General features: G+C 45.3%; 1 protein-coding gene across 1 annotated transcript; it reads right to left on the reverse strand.

The window, feature by feature from the left end:
- On the reverse strand, window positions 1-27,618 carry LAMC3 (laminin subunit gamma 3; the record flags this gene model as incomplete). Its single annotated transcript, XM_081339576.1, has 28 exons — window positions 1-1,199; window positions 2,041-2,140; window positions 2,374-2,520; window positions 3,003-3,202; window positions 3,419-3,521; window positions 3,956-4,123; window positions 4,445-4,562; window positions 4,879-5,013; window positions 5,545-5,621; window positions 7,089-7,294; window positions 7,376-7,520; window positions 7,917-8,095; window positions 8,661-8,803; window positions 9,205-9,358; window positions 10,020-10,265; window positions 11,089-11,277; window positions 11,802-12,020; window positions 12,191-12,303; window positions 13,478-13,673; window positions 13,988-14,095; window positions 15,031-15,167; window positions 16,676-16,774; window positions 16,878-16,995; window positions 17,460-17,648; window positions 18,632-18,798; window positions 21,804-21,934; window positions 22,653-22,957; window positions 27,246-27,618. 28 exons carry the CDS (start codon window positions 27,616-27,618, stop codon window positions 970-972), a joined length of 4,695 nt encoding a protein of 1,564 aa, XP_081195702.1. The 3' UTR covers window positions 1-969.

Below are 27,618 nucleotides of genomic sequence, written 5' to 3' on the forward strand. Positions count from 1 at the left end.
GAAAGAGAGAGATTAAAAGACATATCCGTACAGTACAAATTCTTAGAAACTCAGATAAAGCTTTCCCGATTACATGGATGAACGTAACTGCAGAGTTTCTCTCTGAAGACGAACTGGGCTGAAATCCCTTTCCATGCCAGCAAGCTAATGAATTCCACATTTGCTGAATGCGAGAAAGATTTGCCGGGCCAATGTTCAACAGGGAGAGAAGCCCTCCACAGTTTGCATGATAAAGCAGGGCAGGCTTGGGTCTTTGTTGGCCAAGGTGTATTTTCAGGACAAGGGAATATCAGAGTTTGGATCCGACATTTCACAAGCTGTGTTCTTGTCAGTTTCATCGTTGTGGATCTAGTCAATTTCATAAGGTCAATTTCACAGTTTTGAGTCTGGCCAATTTCATCACTGCGGCTCTGGTCAATTTCCCAGCTAAGAGGCATTGCTTGCGTTTGTTGGTGTGTTTGTTTTTTAAGCTTGGTTTTGAACAAGAAAATGAGAATTTCTCTTTAAATATTCCTCAGATTTCTGAACCAGAAGAACTGGAATCCATCACAAGCAAATGCTATATCTCTGCACTCCTGATCCTGGGTTCAAATCTCTGCCGATATCTTAGAATCTTTCTTTCTTTCTTTCTTTTTACCACCAGGGTCCAAAAACCACTTGGACCAAAAAGCCGGAATGCTCAGTAAATGGCTGTTTCAGGTTTCTAGTCCTCATGACTGCAGCAAATTTGGGAGATCTCCATTTCAGGGTTTGATTCTCACGGTTGGTTCGGCAGCCCAGAAGGACAGAGGGTGCCCCGAGCTATTCTCTGCCCCTGACAAAAGATGGTGGCTCCGTCTGCCTCCTTTGCCAGTGGCATTCTGTGAACATTTCTCTTTTGAAGAAAAAAAAGGGGTCTATATATGGATCCCCTCGGTACCAGGCTTCAATCTGCGCAATTTTGCAGGCATGACCAGCCTCCTTTCAGCTCTAACAGCCGCTGGGCAAGCTCTGAAGAATGGCCTCTAGGTTCTGCTTGTCGCTCTGGATCTCCTCCAGGTCTTGTTGGAAGGCTGCCAGCGATGCCCGCTGCTGCTCCGCTTCCTGTTCCAAGATGCCCAGCGTCTGATTCAGGGCACCGGGTCCTGCCAGGCGCAGCCTCAAGTTTGCCAGCTGGGCCTGGCTCGCACGGAGCACCGCCACAGGCTGATCCAGGTTTCCTGAGGACGCAGAAGAGGGCATTGACACAAACCTCCATTAGCTCCCTCACAGCCCTGCTAGGTAGACCAGACCGGGAAATCAACTCCACAAGAACACTGGAACACTGGAACTGATTGAGTCTGGCTATCGTAACAATTCGGATTGTGCTGGACCTCGTCCCACTCACCCCTTGTACCCCTGTGAATTAGGAACGTAATGAATGTCATCTCGTTACTCTTATTATTTTTCCTTTCATGCACTGTCACAAAGATTATGTATTGGGGGGGGGTGCTCAGTGGTTTTAATTGCCCCCTTTTTTGTGGGGGGAGGGGGCAGTGCAAATCAAGGACTGAACGCTTGTCTCAAGCCATGCCAGAAAAAATGAGGCTGACCGGTTGATTTCTGCCTGCAGAGTGGCTATTGCAAAGGACCAACTGCAGATAGAAGGAAGAAATATTGGCACACGAGCTAATTTTTTCAATTTATTAATTAAAGCAGGCTGGGTTACAAAATCTTGGCACTGGGAAACCACTGTTAAGGAAGCATCACGGATTGTTCCAAGGAAGCTCAACCCCAAAGCTATTTATTTATTTTAAAAATCTTCACGGAAAGAAGAGTCTGCCCCCTAGTGGAGATGGCTGGAACTTCTGAAAGCTCAAGCAGGGAACAGGTGTATTCCTTGCCAGGTAAAAAACGAAATCCACAGGTATGTTTGATCCACCCTCCCACGGATGCCCTTTAAGTCTCTGTTTTAACACCACCAGCTAGTAAATGTACACGACATTTACTAATCACACGACAAGCAAGCTTCGTTTGGGCTAATTGTGGTTAGTTCAACGTGGCCCTGGGTTGAGGACTCACCTAGCTTGGAGAGCAGATGCTTGAGGGCTTGAATGTCCACCTCCAAGGAGCGTTGGGCCTCTCGGAGGTCCTGGCTGAGCCCGGTCATCTCCACTACGACCTTCCAACGAGACAAGTCTCGCGTTAGCCTCCCCCGGGACTTTGTTTTCCCTTGAAGACGTTTCTCTTCTCATCCAAGAAGCTTCTTCGGTTCTGACTGAACTGAACTCGAGTTTGAACTGAACTTCACTCAGAAGTGAAACGTCTTCAAGGGAAAACGAAGTCCAGTGGCCTTCTGAAAAAGCACTTTGGGGACATCCCTTGCCCTGATGTATCTTAGAAAAAGGGACTGACCTCCTCGGCTTTTCCAAGTTGGACCCCAAGCTCTTTGGCCTCGTCTTCCTGTCTGGAGATCTCTGCCGTGGTAAGAGCAACTTGGGCAGAAATTTTGCCCGCCTGTCTCCTCTCTTGCTTGGCCTGGCTCAGCACGCCTTCGGCTGCCTACAGAACAGTTAAAAATGAGAGAAAAACGAGGGCCACTTTGGGGGATTTCGGAGAGACAGCCACGCCATTTTCCTCGATCCCAAAATAGCCCTTTTCTTAGCTGCTTTTCCATTCCCCCTTTCTAGCCGGGATTTCTTAGTGGTCTCCCATCCGAGAACTTACAAAGTCTAATTCTGCTTAGCTTTTTTCCTTAAAATGCAACATACTTCAATTCTGGGAGCTGAAGTCCAAATATTTTTAAAGGATGCTGATTGAGGAATTTTGGAAGTCGAAGTCCAGACATCTTAAAGCATGCTGATCGGGGAATTCTGGGAGTCGAAATCCAGATATTTTCAAAGATGCTGGTTGGGGAATTCAACTCCCAGAAGTCCAGACATCTTAAAGCACGCTGGCTGGGGCATTCTGGGAGTTGAAGTCCAGACGTCTTAAGGTTGCTAAGATTGAGAGTCACCAATCCAGCAAGCACAACAGGCTCCCACCTTAGCATTCTTCTTGGAGACCGATTCCCCATCCCTGGCAACTTCAAAGGCCTTGGCAGAAACGGGTCCAGAATTACCCAGAACTCTCTGGGCCTGCCTGATCTTCCTCTGAGTCTCTGCAATCCCCTTGCCCCGCACCGCAAGCCTCTTCCTCTTGACCGCCGCGCGGCCTTTAGGATCCGCAATCAGGGCCTTTATTCCTGCCGGCGAAAGGAGAAACCGGTCATCCTCTTTCAAGCTGGATAAAATAAGTCCCAGAGAAGGAAAGGCTGAGACCACAATTGGGACTGGAATTTCCGTGGCTAAGCAAGGCGTTTGTTAAGTGTGTCGCGCCCCTTTTACGACCTGCTTCGCCACGGTTGCTAAGCAAATCACTGCAGTTGTAAAGTGAATCAGGCAGATTAGTCTCGATTTACCGTCCAGTGTGGTCACCAAAGACTTCGCTTTGGAAATCACCGCTTCTCCATTGGCCAAGGAGGACTCGGCCACTGTTCGTCCGTTGTTTGTTCTCTGCCATAGCTGTGAAAAAGAGAAAAGCAAAATTAGGCTTTAAAAAAGTCATAACTGTGAACATTTCCTACAGATGACCAGCTCAAAGCTGCCCTGTCAATGCCTGAAAACACAAAACCATCTCTGGGCATTCTCCAAACCCTAGCTGTCAGCTAATACAATAATCAAGTAGCTAGTCCTCAGGATGAAAAATAGACACTCCACTTCCCCAACTGTCAGGACTACGCAAATTAGAAAGAAAGTGGTTTGTGGCACTTACCACGCTTCTTGAAATACCTGATTTATATTTCTGGGATGGGACATGAAAATATAGCCAAGATCTAACCAGGAATGCCTGCTTTTTGGTGTCAGATACTCCTTTAGTTGATTATTTCTTTGCATCCTGGTTTGTTGTGCCAAATTTTGCTGCCAAATATTGACAAATCAAGCCGCAAAGCACTCACCTCTTCCAAGGGCTGAGTCCTCTGTAGCTCTTCCTTTAACCTAGTTTGTATAGCCAAGGATTTGTTGGTTGCCAACCCATGTTTCGTTTCAACCAGTTGTTGAATTTCCTCTGCTTTTTGAACCAGATTTCCAGCTTTCTCCACCAGAGGATGCTGCAAGATCAGAAGCTGGGGATTTACTCAATCAAAATAAAAACTATTCAGAATTGAAAGATCACTTTATTACTAGAATTATGACATGTGTAGGTTGCTAGGGTATGTTTGGGGGGGGGGGAACAGCCCCTTAGCCCCGCAGAATAGCTTCTACCACCAGCATTCTACGGAATTCTGGGAACTGAAGTCCAGACATCTTAAAGTGGCTTAAGTTGAGAAACATGGATTTAGAAGACCTGGAATCAAACTGGAAAAAGCATCAACTGGATAAGAAATATACAAAATATGAGAGAAAATTGATTTCGTGTAGAAAACCAACCCGTTATTAATGCTTACCAACTGCAAAGTGTCTGTCTGCACCAGGGTTGTGTTGCACTGACGCCCTGAAACCAAGACCTCAGCCTCCTGCATTTGCAAAACAAGGTCTTTCTGGATCCTTTCAATTTTCTCACCACTGCAAGGCAAACAGTCTCAAATTATCGAGGCAATCTGCCAGCTCATTTAAACGGTGGGCTTGGTCTCTATGGCAGTGAGAAACCTATGACGGTTTGTTTCAGGGGTGGTGACGTCACACTCGCCTAATGTTTGTTATCCTGTTTAGGACTTTCAAAAAACAAACAAAACCCAAAGCAATTTCTCAGGATGTCTGGAGACATCGGCACGCTGAAGCCAGGAGACGGGGGTCGTTCTAGGCTCTGTGGACTACCCACACAGAAGACCCATGGGGCACAGCCTCGAGCATGTCGCCAACCTGGAATGTGCCAGCTCACCTCTCTTCCATCTCTCGCCTGAACTCCTGCAGCCTGCTGGCGCTTGCAACATTTTTCAGAAGTCGGTGACTCGAATTGGATGCCACGAGGGCTCTTTTGACCAGGTCTTCCACCAAAGACGCCGTTTCGAAATGGCTGCAGAGAGGAAAACCCCACCTGGTGACTTTGCTGGCGCACATCTCCTAGGCCAGGGGTCCCCAACCCCCCCGTCCGTGGACCGGCACCAGGCTGAGGCATGCCAGCAACCGGTCTCCGCAAACAAGCAAAGCCCCATATCTGTGGGATGCAGGCAGCACACAAAACCAGGTCCACGGAAACGGCGATCCCTGGCGCCCAAAAGATTGGGGTCCTCTGTCCTAGGCTAAAGGTTTGCCCAAATCGGTCTCCTCTCTCTCTCTTCTTCTACGGCCAGCGTGGCTGCCCGTCTGGAAAAGCCGCCCCCCCACCCCACCCAGGAAGAACAGCCCCCAGGATTGAACGGGGAGGTGAGAAGGTGTGAAGGCTGGAGAGAGTCTTGTCCGTTTCCCCATCTCTCTACCCTTGCAGCCTCCCTGCCTGCCTCCGGTCTTAAAAGGGCCCAGTGAAGAAGCTTCTCTGTCTTTCTCTGGCACGTGTGAACGGTCGCTAAATGGTCTGAACAAGGACGGGCTTAGCGTCTAAACCTACCTGCGGGCCAATGCGCCGGATCTGATCGCGTGGCGGCTCCAGTTTGTAGACAGGTAAAGAATCTCAGAAAAAAGTTCCTAACAGGTGGAGGTAAAAAAAAAAAGAAGAAGAAGAAGAAGAAAGAAAAATTGTTCTTTTGTTTCCGACTGAAGCTTGGGGAAATTGAGGATAGTGGAAATAAATCTTTCGCGCTCTGAAAAGGTTAGAAAATCCTCAAACAGAGACAAGGGAGGGAGTAATTGGTCAACATTTGTGAATTTTCTGTGGGATTCAAGCATTTTAGTTCAAATTTCAGTCAGGAAAGCCCAAAGCATACTTATCCTACACACTCTCTGATCTACAATGGTTTGTTCATTTCTTATTTGTTATCAGATAAGTAGACTTCAAAACTCTAAGATGCAGCAGTAAGAGGATAACTGAGTATTTATTTTTAAAATCTACTTGTTTTTAAAAGTATACCAAGTTCTGTTTAATATAATGGTTATTTGAGGGATTTTGTGGGCCCCTTTCTCTCCACAAAAACTCTCCCTCCTTTATTTTATTTTTTGCTATTGTAACATTTTATTTGTCATGCATTTGATGGGGTGGATAAGAGACCCTTTTAGACTTGCTGCCGTTGTTAAGTGAAACGGGTGGTTGTTAACTGAATCTGGCTTCCTCCATCGTCTTGGAAGTTGACCGGGAAGGTTGCAAATGGTGATCACAGGACCCAAGGATCTTGCACCCATCCTAAACACCTGTTGGTTGCCAACTGCCCAAATTATGATCACATAACTGTGAGCTTGCTACAATGGTCATAACTGTGAGGATCAGTCGTAAGTCCCTTTTTCCAGTCCTGTTGTAACTTCAGTCACTAAAGGAAAGGTTGTGTAGTAGGTCAAGGGCTACCTGTATTGGACAGCAATTTGTCCCCACTAGGTGGCACCAGTTAGCAAACTTTGATTGCCTTGAAAAACTAACTAGGGCTTGTTGATTATAAATTAGGATTTGAAGATACACGAAGCTTCCCTGAAATAAAACTTAATAAACTGCTTCTTTATTTTGGCCAAAAATAAGGACATGAACAGCCGTTGATTCAAGGGATTGTCCATAAAATTTTTTAAAAATAATGTGTAATTGACGTGGTGAGCCAACTACAGGAAAAATAAGTCGGTTTCGCTCGTTTGCAACCGCCATCGGAAGACAAACGAGCAACTTACATGTTAATCGCCTTCATTTGGCACTGGGTGGCAACGGCGCATAAATAAACAAGTGTGGGCTCGTAATTTACAGCAGGCAGCAGGAGCCAATTTCACAGGAGTAAACACATGCAAATGATTGACAATTGGCTCTTCAAGTCAATTGCAAACAAAAAAACCCCCCAAACATTTGCAATTGGCATTGGAAAGCCCCTTGCAAAGAAGGGATGGATAAATAGAGACAGAGAAATAGAGAGCTAGAGATATGCCAGATGGATGATGGATGGATGGATGGATAAATAGAAAGACAGATGAAAGAAGGTAGATGGGCGTGGAGAGAGACAGAGATGGACAGATATTGGGTACCATGCTCTCCAGGATTTCAGTGGCCATCTGGATCTCCTCATGGGTGGACCGGAGGGTGGAAGATACATCAGAAAGGAGCCCACACATTTTGGTAGCCCGATGACCATCGCAAGCGATGGTTCTGCTGGTGTTGCTCAGCCGATGGAGGGCATCTTCTACCAAGTCCTTCAGATCCGTCACCTTCTCCAAGAAAGCGGCTTTAGCACCTGTAACCAAGACATCATTGTTTGGGTGGACTCTCCTGAACCACATTTGTCCTCAGATGATCCTCCTCCCGTTATTTTTACCTTCCCACAGGTAGGGACGCTGTAGGTTGTCTCCACGTGGGCTCTCGCCAAACACCGCATGATCATATTTGGCTTTTGATTGGTCACAGCTGGGCTTCTGGAACCAGGCTTCCATTTCGGTCAGCTTGTCCTTCAGTCTGTCTGTCTGCACAGGAAAGAAGTCCACATGAGTCTGTCTTGGAGAAAGCCTCACCTCTCTCTAAATATAACAGAACAGCAGAAAAGGAAGGGACCTTTGTGGTCTTCTAGTCCAGCCCCCTGCTGTGCCATTCCAGAAAAATGGCTGTCCAGTCTCTTCTTAAAAAACTCCAGTGATGGAGCGTAAGAAGAATAAGGATGGAGAAGACGAAGAAGCCATGCAGAAAGGTGTATATTTAAGGCTGATTGACTTTCCGTTAAGGGGAGTGGAAGGCTGATTAAGAAAGTTAATATTGCAATGAAACAAAAGGCTGATTGAGTGAGAACGTTCAATTAATCTGCCTGAAAGGCTGATCAACTCACCAGATCAAAGCAGAAAAAACTTTGGCAAATGGGATCTTACCTCCTCTTTCACAAGGCTGTAGCAGAGAGGGCATTCCTGGCACTGCTTACTTTCCAGGTCAAAGAAATAGTTCACGTCACAGTGGTCACACTTGCTACCCACAAAGCCCTTTTTACACACACAAGTGCTGTTGTCGTGGCACTGGAGGGATACCGAGCCAATCTGCAAACAGTCGCAGGCTGGAAGAGAATGCAAAATAATAACTGCATTTGGAGGTGGGGCCATCACGATGCCAGCCACTTCCCCAAATGGTTACCTTCGGTGCGTACAAAATAAAGGAGAAATAAAAGAATTAGAAGGAACCTTGGAGGTCTTCTAGCCCAACCCCCTACTCAAACAGGAAAGCCTAAGCCATTTCGGACAAATGACTGTCCAATAACATCTTAAAAACCTCCAGTGATGGAGCGCCCACAACTTCTGGAGGCAAGCCGTTCCACTGAGTAATTGTTCTCACCGCCAAGAAATTCCTCCTTAGTTCTAGGTTGCTTCTCTCCTCGATTAGTTTCCATCTGTTGCTTTTGGTCCTGCTTCGGGTGCTTTGGAGAATAGATTGACATCCCCCCCTTATTCTTTGTGGCAGCCCCTTAAATATTGGCACACTGCTATCATGTCACCCCTAGTTCAAATGATCTTGGAAAGAAGAGCCTCGTTTTTAGAAGTTTATTCGGGGTTTAGAGGTCCCTAACCCTGCCTTCCACCTCTCCCACGATGGGTCCATGAAGTCCTTTGCGAAGGGTAGCCTACCTTGGCAGCCTTGGGAAGAGAATCCAAAGAAGCCAGCCTGGCACTGATTGCACGATAGCCCTGCCACGCCGGGATGGCAGACGCATTGGCCCGTGATGGGGTGACAGATGCCGCTCTGGGCTCCCAACGGGTGGCACTGACAGCTTGGGGGGAAGAGAGAGAAGAGGACGTGTTTAACGCAACATGATTCTCCTTGGACGGGAAGGTCACCAGCGGCCGAGTGTCATCTGGAGCAGCGTTCTTTAACCTGGCCAAGTTTAAGATGTGTGGACTTCAAGGCCAGCCAGCATCGGAATTCCCCATCTAGCATGCAAAGACTTCAACTCCCAGAATTCTTCATTCAGCATGAGTGGACTTCAACTCCCAGAATTCCCCATACTGGGGTACTGAGAGTTGAAGTCCATCAAAGTGGCCAAGGTTGAAAACGCCAGAGGGACCAAACGGCAGATGGTAATCCATAATCCCAATACATCAAAAACCACCCATTTGAAGGAGGGTGGGTTATGTACCCCCCCTTCTCCTCCCTCAATCCCACATCCTTTACCTTCTGCACCCCACCCCTGGCTGTAGGTCAAAATAGCCTTCCAGGCACTGGGTGCACTCTCGTCCGGCTACGTTGGGGAGGCAGCGACACTGACCCGAAACTGGGTCACAAGCTTCTAGTCCATGGGCAGAGCCATCAGGGTTACAGTTGCAGGCTAGGAAGAAAAAGAGAGAGAGGAGTGTGAGAAAGAAGGAGATGTTGAAATACAACCAAATGGCTAAAAAACCCTGCAGAGTTCAGTCAGAATGGAGCTGGAAGGGACCCTGGAGGTCTTCTAGTCCAACCCCCTGCTCAGGCAGGAGACCCTGTACCATCCTGGCCAAATTAGTTGTCCAATCTCTTCTTGAAAACCTCTAGTAATGGAGAAGCCACAACTTCTGAAGGCAAGTCGTTCCTCTGATTAATCGTTCTCCCGGTTAGGAAGTTTCTCCTTAGTTCTAGGTTGCTTCTCTCCTTCGTTAGTTTCCATCCGTTGCTTCTTGTCTTGTTATACAGGCAGTCCTCGACCTACGACCACAGTTGAGCCCCAAATTCCCCTTGCTAAGCCAGGCAGTTGTTAAGTGAGTTTTCATCAGCGGAACGGCTTCCCTCCAGAAGTTCTGGAGGGAGATTTAAAAAAAAAAGATTGGATTTGTCGAGAATTGTATGGAGTCTCCTGCCTGAACAGGGGGTTGGACTAGAAGACCTCCGAGGTCCCTTCCAACTCTGTTATTCTGCTCCATTCAAGAGATCAAAAGTGGTCTTGATTTGATCGCTCACGCTGTGGACCTCCTGCCATGTCTTAGAAACCTTTGGGGTTTAGCTGGAAGACTCACGGGCACACTTGGCGGCTGGGCTGGCATCCAGAGGGTCTCCGTAGAAGCCCCCTTGGCACCTCTCGCAGCGCTCCCCTGTAGTGTTATACAAGCAGCGCAGACAACGGCCGGTGAGAGTGTCACAGTTGCCCACTGCGTTGGGGTCTGTGTTGCCACTGCAATCGCAGCTGCTGCAAGGCCGCGCCGACCCGTGTCGTCCCAGGGGATCCCCAAAGAAACCATCGTCACATAATTCGCAGAGGCGCCCTGAAAAAGGCAAAGAGAATTTCTTTGGTGGTAATGGATGATGATGATGGTGGTGGTGGTGGTGAGTTAGAATTAGAATACTTTATTTGGCCAAGGGTGAGTAGACCCACAAGGAATTGGTCTCCGGTGCAGAAATTCTCAGTGTACATGCAAAGTGACAGAGTAATAATAATAATAATAATAATAATAATAATAATAATAATAATCAGAATAGCAATAGCTCTTAGCGCTTACAGACCGCTTCACAGTGCTTTACGGCCCCTCTAAGCGGTTGACAGAGTCAATCTGGGCTCCTCGTTTTGCCGACCTTGGAAGGATGGAAGCTGAGTCAGCTGCCTGGGAAAGACGTGAATGGAGATGCTGGGATGCTGCAAACACCACAAATATGGGCCACTTGAAAAGTGATCATGGGGATGCTGTGGTAACCGTCAGTATGAGGAACAGTGGTCAGTGGCTTTTTTTTCCGCCAGTGCTATCCTAACTTCAAATGGTTACTAAACGAATGGTTAAGTCAAGGACCAATTCTGCAAAGCCTTTTATTTCTAAAGCACGGGCATCACCGCTGTTTCCTCAACGGTCAAACAGATCTGGCAAATTTTGAAATAAAGTAAAAAAATCTGCCAACTCTCTTTTATTGGGCACAAAAGAAGAGAGTCCATTCTCAACCATCTCTTTTTTCCCCCTGCCATTTTATTTTATTTTTGCAAAGCCTGTCCTTTCTTTCTTTCTTTCGTGCTAATGAGAACCCAGAGCATTGGGTTTGGACCGGTGTGGCTTGCCGTTGGAGGCTGGGGGCTTGAGGCCCTGCTGTGGGGTCACCCACCTCTCTGTCCCAGGGGACAGTGTGTGCAGACCACTTCTCCGTTGTCTACCATGGTCGTGCAAGGCCCTTGCCCCGGACACGGGCAGGGTTGGCAGTCATCTGGGTGCCCAAGAAAAGGGTTGCCGTAGAAGCCCACAGCGCATCGCTCACAAGCTGGCCCTTCGGTGTTGTGCAGACATTGGCAGATGCCTATGGAAGGAGGAGGGGGAGGAGGGAAGGGGCAGAGACAAGGAAATCTTAGAAAGATTTTCTCAGAAAGAAAAGATCTTAGGAAGTATAATGGTAGGAGATGACCCGAGGGAGGGGTCAAACGTGTCACCAGTCTCGAGTCCCCTCGTGCCCACAAGAGATGTGAATCCAGCCCTCCTTGAACTCTGTTGACTCTTATTTGCCGCCAATTTGCTTTGATCGTTAGTAGTCTTGATAAACCTGCCTTGCTTACTGATTTATTGACCCTGGGAGGTAGGAAGAATCGCTGCAGACTAGGCAAAGGTCAGACAAGAGAGAGATGAGCTAGAGAAGGAAAGGGCGGACTCTTCCTCAGTTTCTCAGGATGTAAAAGAGACGGTGGGAGATTTGTACCTTCAGGCTGGCAAGAGTCTGTTAAGGCAGCTTTAGAGAACCATCAGATAAGAGACAACGTAGCCCAGAGCTGCATAATAGGCAAGAGAAAGAAACCCAGAAAGGAATCTTAAACAAAACTTTACTCTCACCTGAATTAGCATCGCAGCTCCCGTGTTGGTTGCAGCTACAAGGCACGCAACTTGCAAAGGGTCCACCCCAAGCCATCTCCCGTTTGTAACCCGGAGCACAAAACTCGCAAAATCGGCCTTGGTACCCCTGGGGGCAGAGGCATTCTTCAACCCACGGAGCCCGCTGGGAGAAACCCGGATGAGCAGAGGCGAGTCGAACCTCCTTTAGCGCAATTCTGCCTGCAGAAGAAGAAACATGGGTTATACGGTGAGAATAAAAAATTCAGCTGCCTTCAGCCAAACAGTAACCTCTTAGCAACTGGATCCTAAAAGACCTGGATTTGACTTTCTGGTAGCTCGTGGCAAATGTGACCACATCGTGGTTTACCTCTTTCTGTCGTTCAGCTCACCTGATCTGGGTTTACTCTTAACTTGGATCTGAAGCATCGTCAGATTGGAAAGCATCCGCTGAAACTGGAAAGGCGACAGAGCCAAACTCATGGCCTCTTCCGCCTCATGCAACCTGCAACCAACCAAGCCTGGATTGTAATCAGACAAAACTTGCAGAAAAGTCACCTGAAGGATTAACAGGTCCTTACTCAATCAAGGTTTTTTTTAAATAAAAACCTTTAATTCCCTTCTGCAGAAACTCTGACCCTTGCTGTTCTCTGGATATTTATAGTTTTCCACAAAGAAAAGGATGCAGCATTGATCAGCTCATCCTGCTGTTTGCCAGCAGCGGTTTAGAGTTAATTGAACAGCATCAAAGGGTATTGCAGTGCTCAGCATGATTATTGCTTTGTTAAAAAAAAAAAGATCAAGTGGGCTGCTTTTATGAAGATGTCTGTGGTCTATTACACATTTGAGATCCTTCACAGTCCAGCATTTCGGAGCTCAGAGGGGTTTGACTAGATGCCTCTGGGGTGCTCACAAGGAAGATGAAATTACTCCAAGGCAAGATGGATTCTTCAAGACTAAGGACCGTAATCGACCTGTTCTCCAAGCAACCTCTAAAACTTACAGGTAGTCCTCGACTTACAACAATTAAACCCAAAATTTCGATTGCTAAGCAAGACAATTTTGCAGTTCAGTGGTAGAAGAAAGTCTTTGGTAGACATTCCCAAGACCTTATGGTTTATTATTTCTCCCCTAACCACCTAATTCTAGCCTTACCTCAACCAGAATTATTCCCTTCTTAAGATCTAGGTTTTCAGCTAGTTCTATTTTTTTTCCTTTTCCCTCCTCATCTTCCCTTCCTTTGCTGCTGTCTCTCTCAGCCTATGACCCTGAATAAAAGCCACGGTTTTACAAGTCATTTTATTGGCTGCGTTTAGTATACATACATTGTATTTTAATTGGGCATTGGTTTAATCTCTTTTAATTTTTGTACTGTTATTTATTTATATATGCCCTGTTAACCGCCCTGAGTCCCTCGGGAGAAGGGCGGTATAGAAATTGAATAAAACTTAAACTTAAAACTTAAACATAACCCTAACCTGGCTTCCATTTGGGCATGGCAAACCGCAGCTTTAAAAGCCCAGAACAAGGAACAACTTCATCAGGTTTTCTCTGGTCTAGAATAACCTCAACCAGCTACCTATAGGTTTAATGGGATTGCTAGGTCTGTGGCATTTTCCTGGCTAAAGGGTCGTGAAGGAAAAAGCACCCATCAAGCTGAGGAAAAAGCAGGCCGATACCTGAAGGACACAATCCGTTCTTTGCACGGGATGTCGTTTCTTTTTTCTTCCGGGTTCTTGTGTCTTGCTGATAAAGAGACGCCATTCCCTTCCAAAATCAACTGGACGGAAGAAGCGTCCGTTGTGTTGTCTTCGAAGTGAAGGACCACTGAGAACAGCTGGCCGTAGCTAAAATGCTGATCGCCTAGAAATTTCTCTAAGCAGTGGAGAGGCAAGAACGGAGAGGCAAGAATGATGGAATGCAAGAAATTACAGGTGGCCCTCCAAGTTTCAGTTGCTAAGTTGTTAAGTGAGCTTTGATCCATCTTATGAATGAGGTTGTCGAGAAGAGACTGGACAGCCATTTCTCCAGAATATTATAGGATCTTCTGCTTGAGCAGGGGGTTCGACTGGAAGACCCTGCAAGGGCCTTCCCAACTCTGTCATTCTGCATTCTGCATCTCCTAGTGGTGCCCTATCCAACTATTAATCAGATCCAACTGTGCCTAGTTTAGCAAGGAGCTGTCCTACCTGGTGCCTCAAATGCAGTAACCTCCTGTTCATTTTGGTCTACGAAGATGACGTCTCCATCCCAGCCTAGAAAAACATCTGAGTTTTCTGCTTTCCAGCTATCAAGTCCTGGATTAGAAAATGGGGAAAAAACAGCAGCCAGCATGACCACATTCATCTGGTCTAAACCGATCCTTAGCATCCTTACTCATGGAGAGCAGAAAAGATTGCATCTTTAATTACATGTCATTGAAAGACTGCAACGCTTTTATTTTTTTTTTAAAAAAAATACAATTATCCCTTGCTTTAAAAACGTTGCCCTTAAGTGGCCCAGCAAAAAATAAGTTGAATTTCCCATGCTAAGCAGAGACAAAGGTTAATTCTGCTACAAACCCAAGAACGCATTAAAATTAATGTGGCAATTCACATTCCATTTTAAATATAATCAGGATGGATTTTAATAGGATGGTGTTTCACACTCCATCTGTACAACCCCCCCCCCACACACACACAGGGGTTGTCTGTTTGTTTTTAAAGGCAAAGCTACATGGCCCCACTTATACTAAGCTAAGACATGAATGATCCAGACGTTTTAAGGGATTCTGCAAAAAGTAATTGGCCAAAATGTTTTTCACAGCAGCTCACGGATTTAATAGTTCAGATAATAGATCTTTTGGGGACCTTCAACTGAATGAAAGGGTGTCCCAATTCCCAGGGACGGTGTGGTGTGCCCCCAAATTGCTCTGAAATGCTCCACAGAGAACATCTGGGACAGTTGTGTCTCAAACTCAGATTTTTTTTTATCTAATTGCTGATCTGATACCAGGTTTTCCTCCTGTTCCTAGATAGATAGATAGATAGATAGATAGATAGATAGATAGACAGACAGACAGACAGACAGACAGACAGACAGACACAGACAGACACAGACAGACAGACAGACAGACAGATGATAGATATATGATAAATAGATGATTGATAGATAGATGATAGACAGACAGAGTAGATAAAATGTCAGTCCTTCAAGACAGACCAGAAAACGAAACCAAAATCTTGCAACTCACCTTGTCTGAAGTCAGAGACAATGTCACGGGGTTCGTATCCTGGAGCTGTTGTGCAGACGGTTGAATGTCCATAGCAGAAACAACTTGTACATCCCTCTGAGTTGTGAGGTTGTAGGTTAAAACTGCCGGGCTGACATCTGTGTGAACAAAACCATGGGAAGAGGGTCACTTTTATGGAAATTTTACAAAGCACCATCCCTTTGTAAAATTAAAAGTCCCCAGCCCCAACCTAGTGAAAAAAGAAGATTGTTAACAAGAATAACAACAACATAAGTGGACAATCTTTAAACACCAGATCTTCAATTTTGCTTGGTGTTCCTCTTCTGAGGCCTGCCAGATGCTCTACCACCCACCTGGTTTTATTTTATTTATTATGATTTAGTTCCTTGGGCTTCTCTTCCAATTGCATTTTATTTAGATTCCTTTAAATAATAATAAAAAATAAACAGGGAACTATTTGCTAAGTAAAGCTTCAGTCTCTAGAATCCAAATACCTCCTGCTGGTGCAAAAGAACAAATTTTCTCCCCCAAACTAAATGAGGTAAATAGATGAAACTTTGCTTGTTGAGAAGAGAACCGACTTGCCCATAAAAATAAAATGGAAAACAATATTCTGTTCCGTTCTAAGGAAGAAACATTAAAGACATCCAGAGGTTTTTGTTTTTCCATGACCAGATGTTCCAGCTATTTGTATGTGAGTGAGTGAGTGTGTGTGTGAGAGAGAGAGTGACGGAAATTTAATAAGAGGAACTGTTTGACCCCCTCTATTGATGCCCTCTCTGATGGTGATCCACCTCTCATCTTTTCTTTTCCCTTCCCTGCGCTGAGTCCTTATCACGACTTCTGAAGGGTCTCACAAATCTGTAGTCCTATGCAATCATTCTCCCGACATACAACTTTTTACTGACCGTAGTGAGTGGTTATGCTCACTCTCTAACCCTCCTTCATTCTGCGTGGGGAGCTTTTGATGGGGGAAAATCCTGGCCCCAAAATTGTAACAAGAACCTCTACAGATTAAAGAAGAACCTCAAGAAAGATCAGAGAATGGTTTAAGTTTAATGAGGACCCAGATTGTTGGGGGCAATTAAGCTGACTTTGTAATAATGCTGCTTGGGGTGTGTGTGTGAAAGCCCTAATAAGCAGGCATATACATAGAATGAAGGCTACTGCTAAGCTTGTAAGCCGCCCTGAGTCTTCGGAGAAGGGTGGGATATAAATGGAATTAAAATAAAATAAAATAAATAAATAAGCTGGAGAAATGGTCCTGTGTTTTCAGGACCTTGGACAGCTCCACACAGTTAGAACACGTTGTTCTAACAAGGGATGGATGGATGGATAATAGTTTGAGGCCAGTTGGTTTGGACCCTTCCAAGTGTCACGTTTTTTAAACTCTAAATTGCACTCCCCAAATTTCATCTTTTCCCATCAAAATTTGGCAATGCAATGAGGGCTGTTTTGGGGCCTTCAGTTACGGTTGCCTCTTCGTCTATTTATTTACAAATTTAAAAATGGTTGTCCTCAATAGCATCAGTGGAAACCACACAAAGAAAACAGCAGATTCCGTCAAGTTACTTAGGAAAAGGAAAAGAGAGGTAGATGAAAAAGAAGAAGAGAAGAGATTTCAGTTTACAAACATTTCACTTACTTGTTGCACAGATAGCCTTCCACTTTTTTCTTGCACTTGCAGTGCCCTGAGTTGGGGTCACACATTCCCAAACTTCCAGCAAAGTTACAAGCACAAGGTCTGCAAAAACAAAGGTGGAGGTGGGCAGTCCGTTTCATATCAGCAGCTACACATTACACCAAAGAGCAGATGACTTTTCCATTCTGACTTCCTTGGTTCTCACCTGCAACCTCCTTCGCTCAGGGAATGAAATCCTTCCTGGCATCGCTCGCACTTCCAGCCTGTCACTGTCGCTTTGCACTCACACTTCCCTGCAGCATCGCACTGAGGATTCAAAGAACCTAGGAAGACAGAAGGAATAAGACGACCACGGAAGGAATAAGAAAAAGTCAGAAGCAATAATGAGAAGACAGAAGAAGACAGTAGCAATAACAAGATTACCCAATCTTAGGCTTCAATGTTCATCTAGTCTTGATTAAATCTGGAAACCCATTAAACAAAGAAAAGGAGGACAAGGAGAAAAAAAAGTCAAAAGGATTTGCCTGCCTCTTGAAGTGATGGAGGCTTCATCACTAGAGGGTTTCAAGCAATGTCTGGATAGCATTACTCTGTGTTCTGCTCAGAATTGGAAGACCCTCATGTTCCCTTCCAAGCTTAGGTTACTATGACACGCACATAAAAAGCATTTGTTTTCCATTCCTATGGAATGGAATTCTTGTGGAAGATTAATGATGCTACTATTTCCCTTGTCTGCTTCACCCTTCCCAGTAATACAAATTATTGTCCCATCTTCCTGCCACCCTACCTGCTTGGTCGCAATTGCAGGGTTGACACACCATCTGATCATCCCAACGATAAAAATTGGGCCGACAGTATTCACAGTGAGGTCCACCCGTATTGTCCCGGCAGTTCACGCAATGACCACCATGCCCAGTGCGCCGGTACAGTTCCCAGTCATAATAGCATTCCTCTGATCTACCGCTACAGTTGCATGCTGGATAAAGACAGGAGAAAAGCATCATGGATAGTTTTCACTCTTCTGAAGCTAAGCCTTGCTGCCTAACTTCAGATTGAATCCCCTTGGTATTCAGCTGTTTTGAAACTCATTGAATTTGGGACTCAACGCATTTTGACGTGAAAATCTTGTCCTGATACTCATTGTTTGTTTGTTACTCAATGCACAAGCTAGAACTTGTTGGTGTTGGCTACCTTGTGACTCACTACACTATGGGAGAAATTTGTTTGGTGCTCATCATTTTTGGTACTCATTGTGCCTCCCGGAATGAATTAATGATGAGTACCAAGGTACCACTGTATTTGCAGATATCATTAGAGAATCTATGAGCATTGGGGTCATCCTGTGTCAATATTTCCCTGCCTCAAGAGATAATCACCACGGGTCAGCAAAAAAGCAATAGATGAGGGAATGACTTTTGACTTCCTGCTGGCTTCCCCATTGACATTTCATGTAGAAAGCTAGCAGGGAATGTTGGAAATCACAGTCACAACTGTGGGGATGCTGCAGTGGGTACAACTTTGTGAATAAGACTGGTCTGAACATCCTGGAAAGTTCAGTTCCCACAGGAGCAACGGGTCTTGGATTTTTAAAGGTTTTTTTTTTCTCTTTAAGTTGGTGATTTGAGGTACCTTGATACAAAAATTGTTGCCTGGTGTACTGTTTCAGCTAACTGAAGATTACAAACAGACAGAAGAGCCTCAGTAGTGTATAGATACTGGGAAAGCTTTAAAGAGTTTTTTAAAACTATGCAAATGTTAAGAAATGAAATTAGGCTGCCTTGATGTATTTTCTGACTGCAGACTCTTGCCACCCATTGTGCCCCGTTGTGACTCAATAGCGATACACAATTTTGCTACATTTTGTGCGTCAGCTGATACAAGTTGATGGGAATGAGCTGCGTGTAAAAGTTGAATGGATACCCCCCCCCCAAAAAAAAACACCAACCAGGGGGAACTTACGAAGGCATTCGTTGGCTGACTCAGCTGTACCCCTTGCCCAGGGGCGGTCTTGATAGAAGGGCTGGCACATCTCACAGTCCACCCCGGTGGTATTGTGTTGACAGAGACAAACCAGCCGGTCCTCTTCATTAGGGATGCATTCGCTGGCATGGCCATTACACTTGCATCTGGCAAAGGCACAAGAGGCAGCTGTTTGAGAAGGGCACCCCCACTTCTTCGTGGAGAAGGAAGCTACGGTCACAATGGCTGGACCCCACCCTTGGATTAGGTCTTGCCATCCTCCTCCAGGACTGTAACCAATGGGTTGCTCTTCTTGAACGCTCCTACTTACTGAAACACGACTCCATCCTATTTCTTCTCTAACATTACTCCAACCTACTCTAGCAGTGCTACTCCATCATTACCCTAACCTACTCCAACTCCAACTCCAACTCCTACTCCAACCTGCTTCAGCTCCTACTCCAACAGTTCTACTCCAACTCTACTCACAACATATTTCTTTATATTACAACCTACTCTTATTCCAACCTACACCAAGCTATCCCTACTCCAGCCTACTCTGATCTATTCTAGCATTCTGCTCCAGCACTAATCCAACCTACCCTACTCCACCAATTTACTCCAATACTTTAATTATTGTTCTCCTCCAGCTGGTTTGTAATTTCCTTCTTACATCACTGGGTGTAATTTAATACAGCCCTGGGTTTAATTACCTTCAGAAAATGTGGGTGAAATGGTCACACACCCGATGTCTACAATGTCCCCATTTGCTTCCTCTTCCCTTAGCCAGGAGGAACATACAATCAGCAAAGTTGGAGACAAATCAAGTTGTCTGGTATCCTTGCAGAGCCTCACTCTGACCCATCCTTTGGGCTAGGGTCGATGGCCCTTTTTTAGCTGACTAAAAAATTCCAGCTCTCTGAGATGACTGAGTAATAAAAGCAGGGTGGTCCTAGTTAGGATTTTATGAGACATTTATTTTATTTTCCTGCAGGACACAATTCAGGACTCCGGCTAAGCCACAGGCACTGAAAATTAGCAAGGAAGAAATAAAGAAAGAAAGAAAGAAAGAAAGAAAGAAAGAAAGAAAGAAAGAAAGAAAGAAAGAAAGAAAGAAAGAAAGAAAGAAAGAAAGAAGAACCTCAGAAAGAAAGAAAGAGAAAGAAAGAAAGAAAGAAAGAAAGAAAGAGAAAGAAAGAAAGAAAGAAAGAAAGAAAGAAAGAAAGAAAGAAAGAAAGAAAGAAAGAAAGAAAGAAAGATATTCTGAGCAGACTGCTGGGGGGATATCTCCCTCTCTTCTCTTTGCCCCAAGGGAAAGTGTACATCATATTTAATTTGCAAGGTGGAACACACCTCATTTAAAAACCCCACAGCGTGCCGAAGCTTCGAGACCCCCTAAGAATCCAAAGAAAATATATGTCCTCTCTTCCCAAGCGGAGCAAACACGAAATATATTCAGCGAGGCTCTGGCAGGGAAGGGAAAGGAGCCTTTTAATGAAAAATGGCCACCGTTTAATCAATTTTATGAATGGAAAAAGCGACGGGGCTCATAGACGCCGCAATTCGTTCAACTTGAAGGGGATGAGGGATAGGCTGTGACCACGATTTAGTGGGAAAATAATGAACTCGGTGGAAAAAAAAAGTAATTGCAATTTCTACCCCAGAGAGTCCTCGACTTACGTTCGCAATTGAGCCCTTGCTAAGCGAGACAGTTGTTAAGCAAACTATGCTCCACTTTACGACCTTTTCTTGCCACAGTTGTTAAGCGAATCGCTGGAGCCGTTAAGGAAATCATGCTTCCCCATTTACTTGGCTTGTCGGAGGCTGGCTGGGAAAGTTCACACAAACCCTGGATGCTGCAACTGTCCTAGAGACATGCCAGTTTCCATGCACTGGATTTTGATCACCTGACCACGGGGAGCTGCACCAGTCGTTAGGTGTGAAAAACGGTCATAAGTCACTTTCTGTAACTTCAGTCACTAAACAATTAGTTGTAAGTTGAGGGATATCTACATTTTAAATGGCTGGATGTCCCCTCAAACTAATCCTTCTTCGTTTGGCTGATTTTTTTAAACGTTATTTCAGGTAGTAGACTTTAATTGTGCGTTAGAACACTTTAATCACATTTTAATGCCTTACTCGCTAATCAAACCGAGGGATAGGACGTCTCTCTCACTGTCAGCTTACGAGCATCTCTGCAGACATGTTTTATTGAACATTTCTGCTTAAATATGATTTAACCAGGCCCTTTTGGATTATTTCGACAGGCGTGCTGCGTGAAATTTCAATATCTCAAATGAGAGAGATGTAATCTTTGGGCAGAGGGGCGTTATTTATTTTTCTTAAAACCTGCCTAGAATCTACTGAATTTCAGGTTTGAAGTGGAAGACAAAAAAAACGCCCCGGAGACAGGAGGTTAACAACAAGGAGGAAACTTTCTCGACATAAATGAGAAAAAGATAAGGTAGAGAATTCCCTCCCTGTAGGTGACCTCACCACAGGAGAAGCCTTGCCAAGAAAACCAATTTATCAAAAGACGATTCCCCCTAACATTAAAAGAAAAAGATAGTAATTCCAGATTGTACATACAGGAGGTCCTTGACCTACGGTCACAGCTGAGCCCAACATTTCTGTTGCTAAGTGAGACAGTCCTTAAATGACTTTTGCCCCATTTTACGACCTTTCTTGCCACGGTTGTTAAGTGAATCACTGCAGTTATTAAGTTAATAAAACAGTTGTTAAGTGAATTTAGCTCCCCCATTGATTTTGCTTATCAGAAGGTCGCAAAAGGGGATCATGTGACCCCAGGAAACTGCGACCATCATAAATATGAATCAGTTGCCAAACGTTGAATTTTGATCAAGTGGCCATAGGGAGGCTGAACCACCGTAAGTGTGAAAAACGGTCCTAGGTCACTTTTTCCAGTGGCTTTTTTCCACTAAGCTCAGAGCTTCTGTACGTAAGCAGAGAGAAAGTCCCCACTCCCTTCTAACATTGATGATGTTGCCTAGTTGGGTAATGAAACGCCTGCAAGAAAAGCACCCAGCTCAGAGAGCACCAAGGACCCCACAGTTCAATCCCGAGCTACAAATATCCTCTTCCACTGATAAAAGTTGTCTCATGCCACCCCCAAAATTACTCGGAGACTTCCTCTTATAAAGTTTCATCTTACCTCCCCCCGACCGAGAAGTCTGAAATGGCGTAGTAGTAAGATTGAAGCACTTTAGGGTCTTTGAAGATGTCGTCCCCGAAGGTGTTAAGGCGATCCAGAGAAATCAGCAAATCAGTACAGGTCACCCATTCCTGCAGAATAATAAAAATGTTGGGGGCAGCACACTGGTCTGGCACGAACGTTTGCAAAAGAGTTGAGGAACATCAAGAAGTCTGCTATCCAAGATCCTTTAAACAGGAGATGGCCACGTTTGAATTAAGAATTCTTTGTGTCCTTTTTGGTCCTTCCCAAACCAACTTGGAAAGAAGAGAAGAGTTTTGGAGGCCTCCAGAGACGGCCTCCTTACATCTTAGTTCTTCCTTTGGGGTTTGGGGAACCACGGGAGCTGTGAAGATCTGGAGAAGTGGCTCCAAAATTTAAAAAGGAGACTTACTCCTCATCCTGTTCCTTCCTGTACACCATCACCAGAGAACTTCTCAGATGTGCTAAGTAGTTTACTTGAGAGTGGAACTTTTCAAGAGTAGCCCTCTGAATTTGGAACCAGAAGTTTCACTCAGGTTCCACTGTCTCTATTGCCTTTAGGGCACCAGGCAAGACCGTTGTAATTTTTCCCAGATTTTTCTAATGATAACAAAAACATGTCAATGCATTCGTGTTGGATCATCTTTCGTTTGAACACTGCTTTTATCCTGCCACTACTCAATTGCTAATTTTATTGCTGTTTAGCTTTGGAAACTATTTGGATTTGTCTGACTGCTTCAACCAACTGTTTTAATTTGGGGGAGGGTTTTCAAGCGAAAGGCAGGGAGAATTGCATTAGGATTCTTCTACCTGCCTGATTTTTAATACCTGGAGGAGAGGACTTTGGTCAAAACTGTAGGCACCGGGCCGCCCTTCTAAGGTGGAGAAAGCCACGCTTCCGCCGCCTAGAGGGGAGATGTCGCTGAACTCATCCGTGCAGAAGGCCACTTGCTCATGTTCTCCAGGTCTCAAAAACTGCCGTTCTGGCTTTCCGTAGGTCTTCTTGCAAGAGGCACTGTAGAACTGATACGGGATCCAGGGTCCGTCGGCCTGGCTCTTTTTGTAAATGGCAAAGCTCTCTGGACGGCTGGTGTGGAATTTCAACCTCACGTAGGTGATTTCATAAGACTTCCCTAAAGTGGAGAGGGGAAGAAAAAAAAAATTAAATTGAATTCCAGGAAGGAAACTATTCAGGGTAGGATGAGGGTCTTTTCAACTTCCCCCCTTCAAGGTTATTATAGAACACAGAATAATAGGAGTTGGGAGGGACCTTGGAGATCTTCTAGTCCAACCCCCTGCTCAAGCAGGCGACCCTATAGCAAAGGGCTGTCCAATCTCTTCTTAAAAACCTCCACTGATGAAGTGCCCACAACGTCAGGTGGCAAGCCGTTCCACCGATTGATATTTCTACTTATTTCTAGGTTGGAGCTATCCTTGATAGGTTTCCACCCGTTATGTCTTGTCCTGCCTTCAGGTGCTTTGGAGAAGAGGTTGTCCCCCTCTTCTCTGTGGCAGCCCCTCAAATATTGGAAGACTGCTATCATGTCACCCCTAGTCCTTCGGTTTGTTACACAGGATACCTGTATTAGGAAGAGTTCCACCCCTATTGAATTACTCCGCTTTTGCTTTCTTTATTCTGTGATTTTTCTCCGTTGAGTGCACTCTACCGATGTCTACTCAGAAGTAAGCACCTTCCCCAGGAGGAGAGCCTCATAAATATTGATAGTATTGCAGCCGCACGGGGGATTTGTTATGCTAATGTTTGATTCTGTCCTCTGAGATGTTTTCTCAAAGTGGTGGCAATTCTGTATAAATGTTTTGCTGATGGATTTTTAATTTGAGAACTGATGCAAGCCATCACTTCCTTCGGTTAGGGAAACAGCACTCAGCCATGTTTACAACAGCAGCAGAAGCAACAACAGCTTTGCTTTCAATCTGACACCTTTATGAGGTGCTGGAATGGCAGGTCCCAGAATTCCTAGCCACACTTTCCCAAAGAATTCTGGGAAATCAGGAGTTCAGAGGTCGGAGAACTGGGAAACGAGATCAGCAAACCCTCCAGCAAATTTTAGTGCAACTTCCTCTCCTTCCAATTTCTACAGGCAGCTTTTCCATTCCATTCCTGGACCGTTTCTCAGCGAGCTGGGCTCACGACCTTGCTATAAAAACAAGCTGCACATCTAGTTTTCCCACCGCTATCTTTTCCATCTGAACCATAATGTTTATTCCTTTGCCCCGGCTTTCTCTCTGGATCAACAAACAAAGGAATCCTGTCCAAAGAAAGGATCTGTTGTTGCAACCAGTTGCAGCCATAGCTTGCCAGAGAAGAAATTGAAAGGAAACCCAGAACAGATTAAAGCTTCCTAAGGCCATTTTGCATGAAAAGTGGCTATTGGCATTGGCGTGTGTGTGTGTGTGTGTGTGTGTGTGTGTGTGTGTGTGTGTGAAAGAGAGAGAGAGAGAGAATATGAAAAAGAGAAAGAAAGAGACAATTGGAGAGAGAGAGCAACAAAGATGATTAGGGGGCTGGAGGCTAAAGCATATGATGAAAGGTTGTAGGAATTGGGTATGTCCAGTGAAGAGAAGGATTGGGGTGGGGGGAATGATGTCTTCCAGTACTTGAGGAGTTGTCACAGAAAAGGGGGGGGGGGTTTCAACCTATTCTCCAAAGCGCCTGAAGGCAGAACAAGAAGCAACAAATGGAAACTAATCAAGGAGAGAAGCAACCTAGAACTAAGGAGGAATTTCTGGACAACGAGAACAGTTAATCAGTGGAATGACTTGCCTCCAAAAGTTGTGGGTCCTCCATCACTGGACGTTTTCAAAAAGAGAGTGGGCAGCCATTTGTCCAGAATGGCATAGGGTCTCTTAATTGAGGGGGGGGGCGTTGAACTAGAAGACCTCCAAGGTCCCTTCCAACTCAATTATTCTATCTTGTAAGTTCTATAAACAAATCAGATCAGCTAAATTTTATTTTCATGTCTGCAAAACTAGAGGTATTGAACTGAAAAACATCAAAAGCTGGTGTTAAGCAATTTCATGACTAAGTGTGTTTTTGTAAATTTAGTCTGTCTGGTTGATTTAGGACTTAATTTATTCTATCAACAGAAAAACAAATTAAACCAATAAACAGGTTAACTGGGTTCATATGAACTAAACCAGTGTTAACAATATTGAACAATTGAACACAAGACCAAACAAGATTTTTCTTTAGAGTTATGTTCAGAAGTTACTTTAGGTTATCTCCTGTTCCTAGTGCTTTTAAGTTAATTTTAGTGTGTTCTGCAAATGCAGCTATTGTGATTACCAAGCCACTGTTCATGGCTTAATGGACTACATGAAAGCCATGGAGGCTAATTCAACAAACCATGGTTAAAAGAAACCATTATTCACTGCAGTGTTATGCCCAGCCGTGTCATTAATCAGAAGCAGATCGGTTCTTTTTCTGGAAAGTGAGCATTTGCTTTTTTTTTAAAACCAGTCTCAAAGCAATTTATTATTTTTTAGGAAAGACTCTCTCCATGAAGAGCTGATGGTTCAAGGCACAACATCACACATGATGTCCAAAGCAGAACAATTAACTAATGGGCAAGGCGGTAAGGAGTCTGAACTATTATGGAAAAATGGCAGTTATTCTGGGGCACCCACTCAAGCAAAATTAAAACAAGCCTTAATTACACCCATATGAACATTGTCTGTGGAGGAGGAGCTGGGCTGACGCAAAAGAGCTGCAGGGTTAAGTGTGTGGGGTTATTCAACAACTGTCAAGGAGAAATGTCAACATCTGCCATGGATCAGGAGAAGACAAGGGAGGAAGACGGTTCTTGTTTCCACCAAGAAGACACCCAACAGCTATTTTTTTCAACCATTATTGTGGCATGCAGGGAAGAGGGGATGAAGAGAAAAGACAGTGGTTTGCAAATATTTTTGGAGAGGAGGAGGAGATGAAAAGGAAGGAGAAGGAGAAGAGGAGAAGAGAAGAAAGGAGAAGGAGAAAAGGAGGGAGAGGAGGAGGGAGAGGAGAGGAGCCCAAATCGAGGAAAAAAAGTAGCTTTTTATAATTTTTATAATTCCCTTATACTCTCCTTCTTTCCTTCCTTCCTTCCTTCCTTCCTTCCTTCCTTCCTTCCTTCCTTCCTTCCTTCCTTCCTTCCTCCCTCCCTCCCTCCCTCCCTCCACCTATTCTGGTACAGACCTGTGGTTGTCGAAGTGAGCAAATGGATCTGAATGAACCACAGATTTGCAGAAGCAACTTTCTAAAAATTAGTTCCCCTTTGGGAAGGGAGGCGGCGATGGAGCCAGCCATGCAAGCCACTAAAACACGTGAAGAATCCTTGAAGGACCTGTTGGCTCAGCTTGTAGGAAGCTACCACTATCTCCTAGCCTTGATCAAACTGCCAGAGAACCAGCAGCGTTGGTGACTCCCACGTTGCTTCAGCCTTACGGTTTTCATTTTGGGTGTTCCAGAAAATCTTCAAGGTCCCACCAGGTCACCGCTAAGAGACTTAGCGTCCGCCCAGGAGGTCCAAGACAAGGCCAAGAGAGTGGAAGTGTAAGAGTCTGGACCCCAAACTCAGCAACCTCCCTCTGTTTTTTCATCCTAAGCAGGAAGTTCTCTCAATTTGGAACAGATGTTGGCAAAATCACAGGAGGCTGAGAAAACAACAGTCTGAGAGAGAGAGAGAGAGAGAGAGAGAGAGAGAGAGAGAGAGAGAGAGAGAGAGAGAGAGAGAGAGAGAGAGAGATGCTGATCTCCTAGAAAGAGTGCAGAGAAGAGAGTCTGGAGGATAAACGGTATGCTGAACGGTTGACGGAACACGGTATGCCTAGTCCAACAAAAGGAAGGATTAGGGGTGACAGGATAGCAGACTTCTAATATTTGAGGAACTGTCCCAGAAAAGAGGGGGTCCACCTATTTTCCAAAGCACCAGAGGGCTGCTGTGTGTGGCTTGTTATTTGCAGCTCTGGGCTTGGTTGTTTGCTTGTAGACGTTTCACGACCCATCCAGATAACATCATCAGTGTTCTTCACTCATTCGTTATCATTCATTCATCTTTCAGGCCGCTTTTTACCCAGTTAAGAAACATCATCACTGTTCACTGATTGAAAGCATGCTGGCTGGAGAACTCTGGGAGTTGAAGCCCACCCGTCTTAAAGTTGCCAAGAAAAACAGTGCTCTAGAGGAGGCGCAAACCAGAAGGAATCTGAAAGCAGCTTTTCACAGTTCCATTGGAAAGCATCGGCTCCCTTCGTCCCCTGCCCATCGGAGAAACCCAACGCTTTTAATAAAACACAACCGTTTGAAACCTGCTATCTGGTTCCTTCTGATCTTTCCTGCAAAGGAAGTCACAGATCAAAAAGAAACACACAAGTGTGCAGCTGTGTGCTTGAGACCGATGCGTCCCCCCTTCCCCGACTCACCCAAGTGCAGAGTAATGTTGACAGAGGTGGGGTGCTGAACCCCGAACGCCATGGACTGACTTTGCCACCAAGTGGGCTCTTCCTGGCTGTGGAAGTCGGTCAGGTAGGAGGCGTTGTGGTGCATGGAAGGGTCCGCCGCGTCGCAGCGGTGGCACAGGGTGCTGGATTCACGCGTGCCCATCTGCAAGCAGTAGGTTTCGGGGGGCCAGCCGCACGTGTTGGATGCCGGCGCCTGCCGCCCAAATGCTGCATTCTCGAAAGTGGGCATGCAACGCTGGGCGCGGCCTTGGGAGTTGTAGCAGGCATCCATGGCTCCTGCGGTCGGGCGAAAGAAGACGACAAAAGCCAGAGAACAAAGCAGCCGCTGTGCCAT

This window comes from Vipera berus (genome assembly GCF_964194415.1).
Source record: "Vipera berus genome assembly, chromosome: 15".
Taxonomy (NCBI): Eukaryota; Metazoa; Chordata; class Lepidosauria; order Squamata; family Viperidae; genus Vipera; species Vipera berus.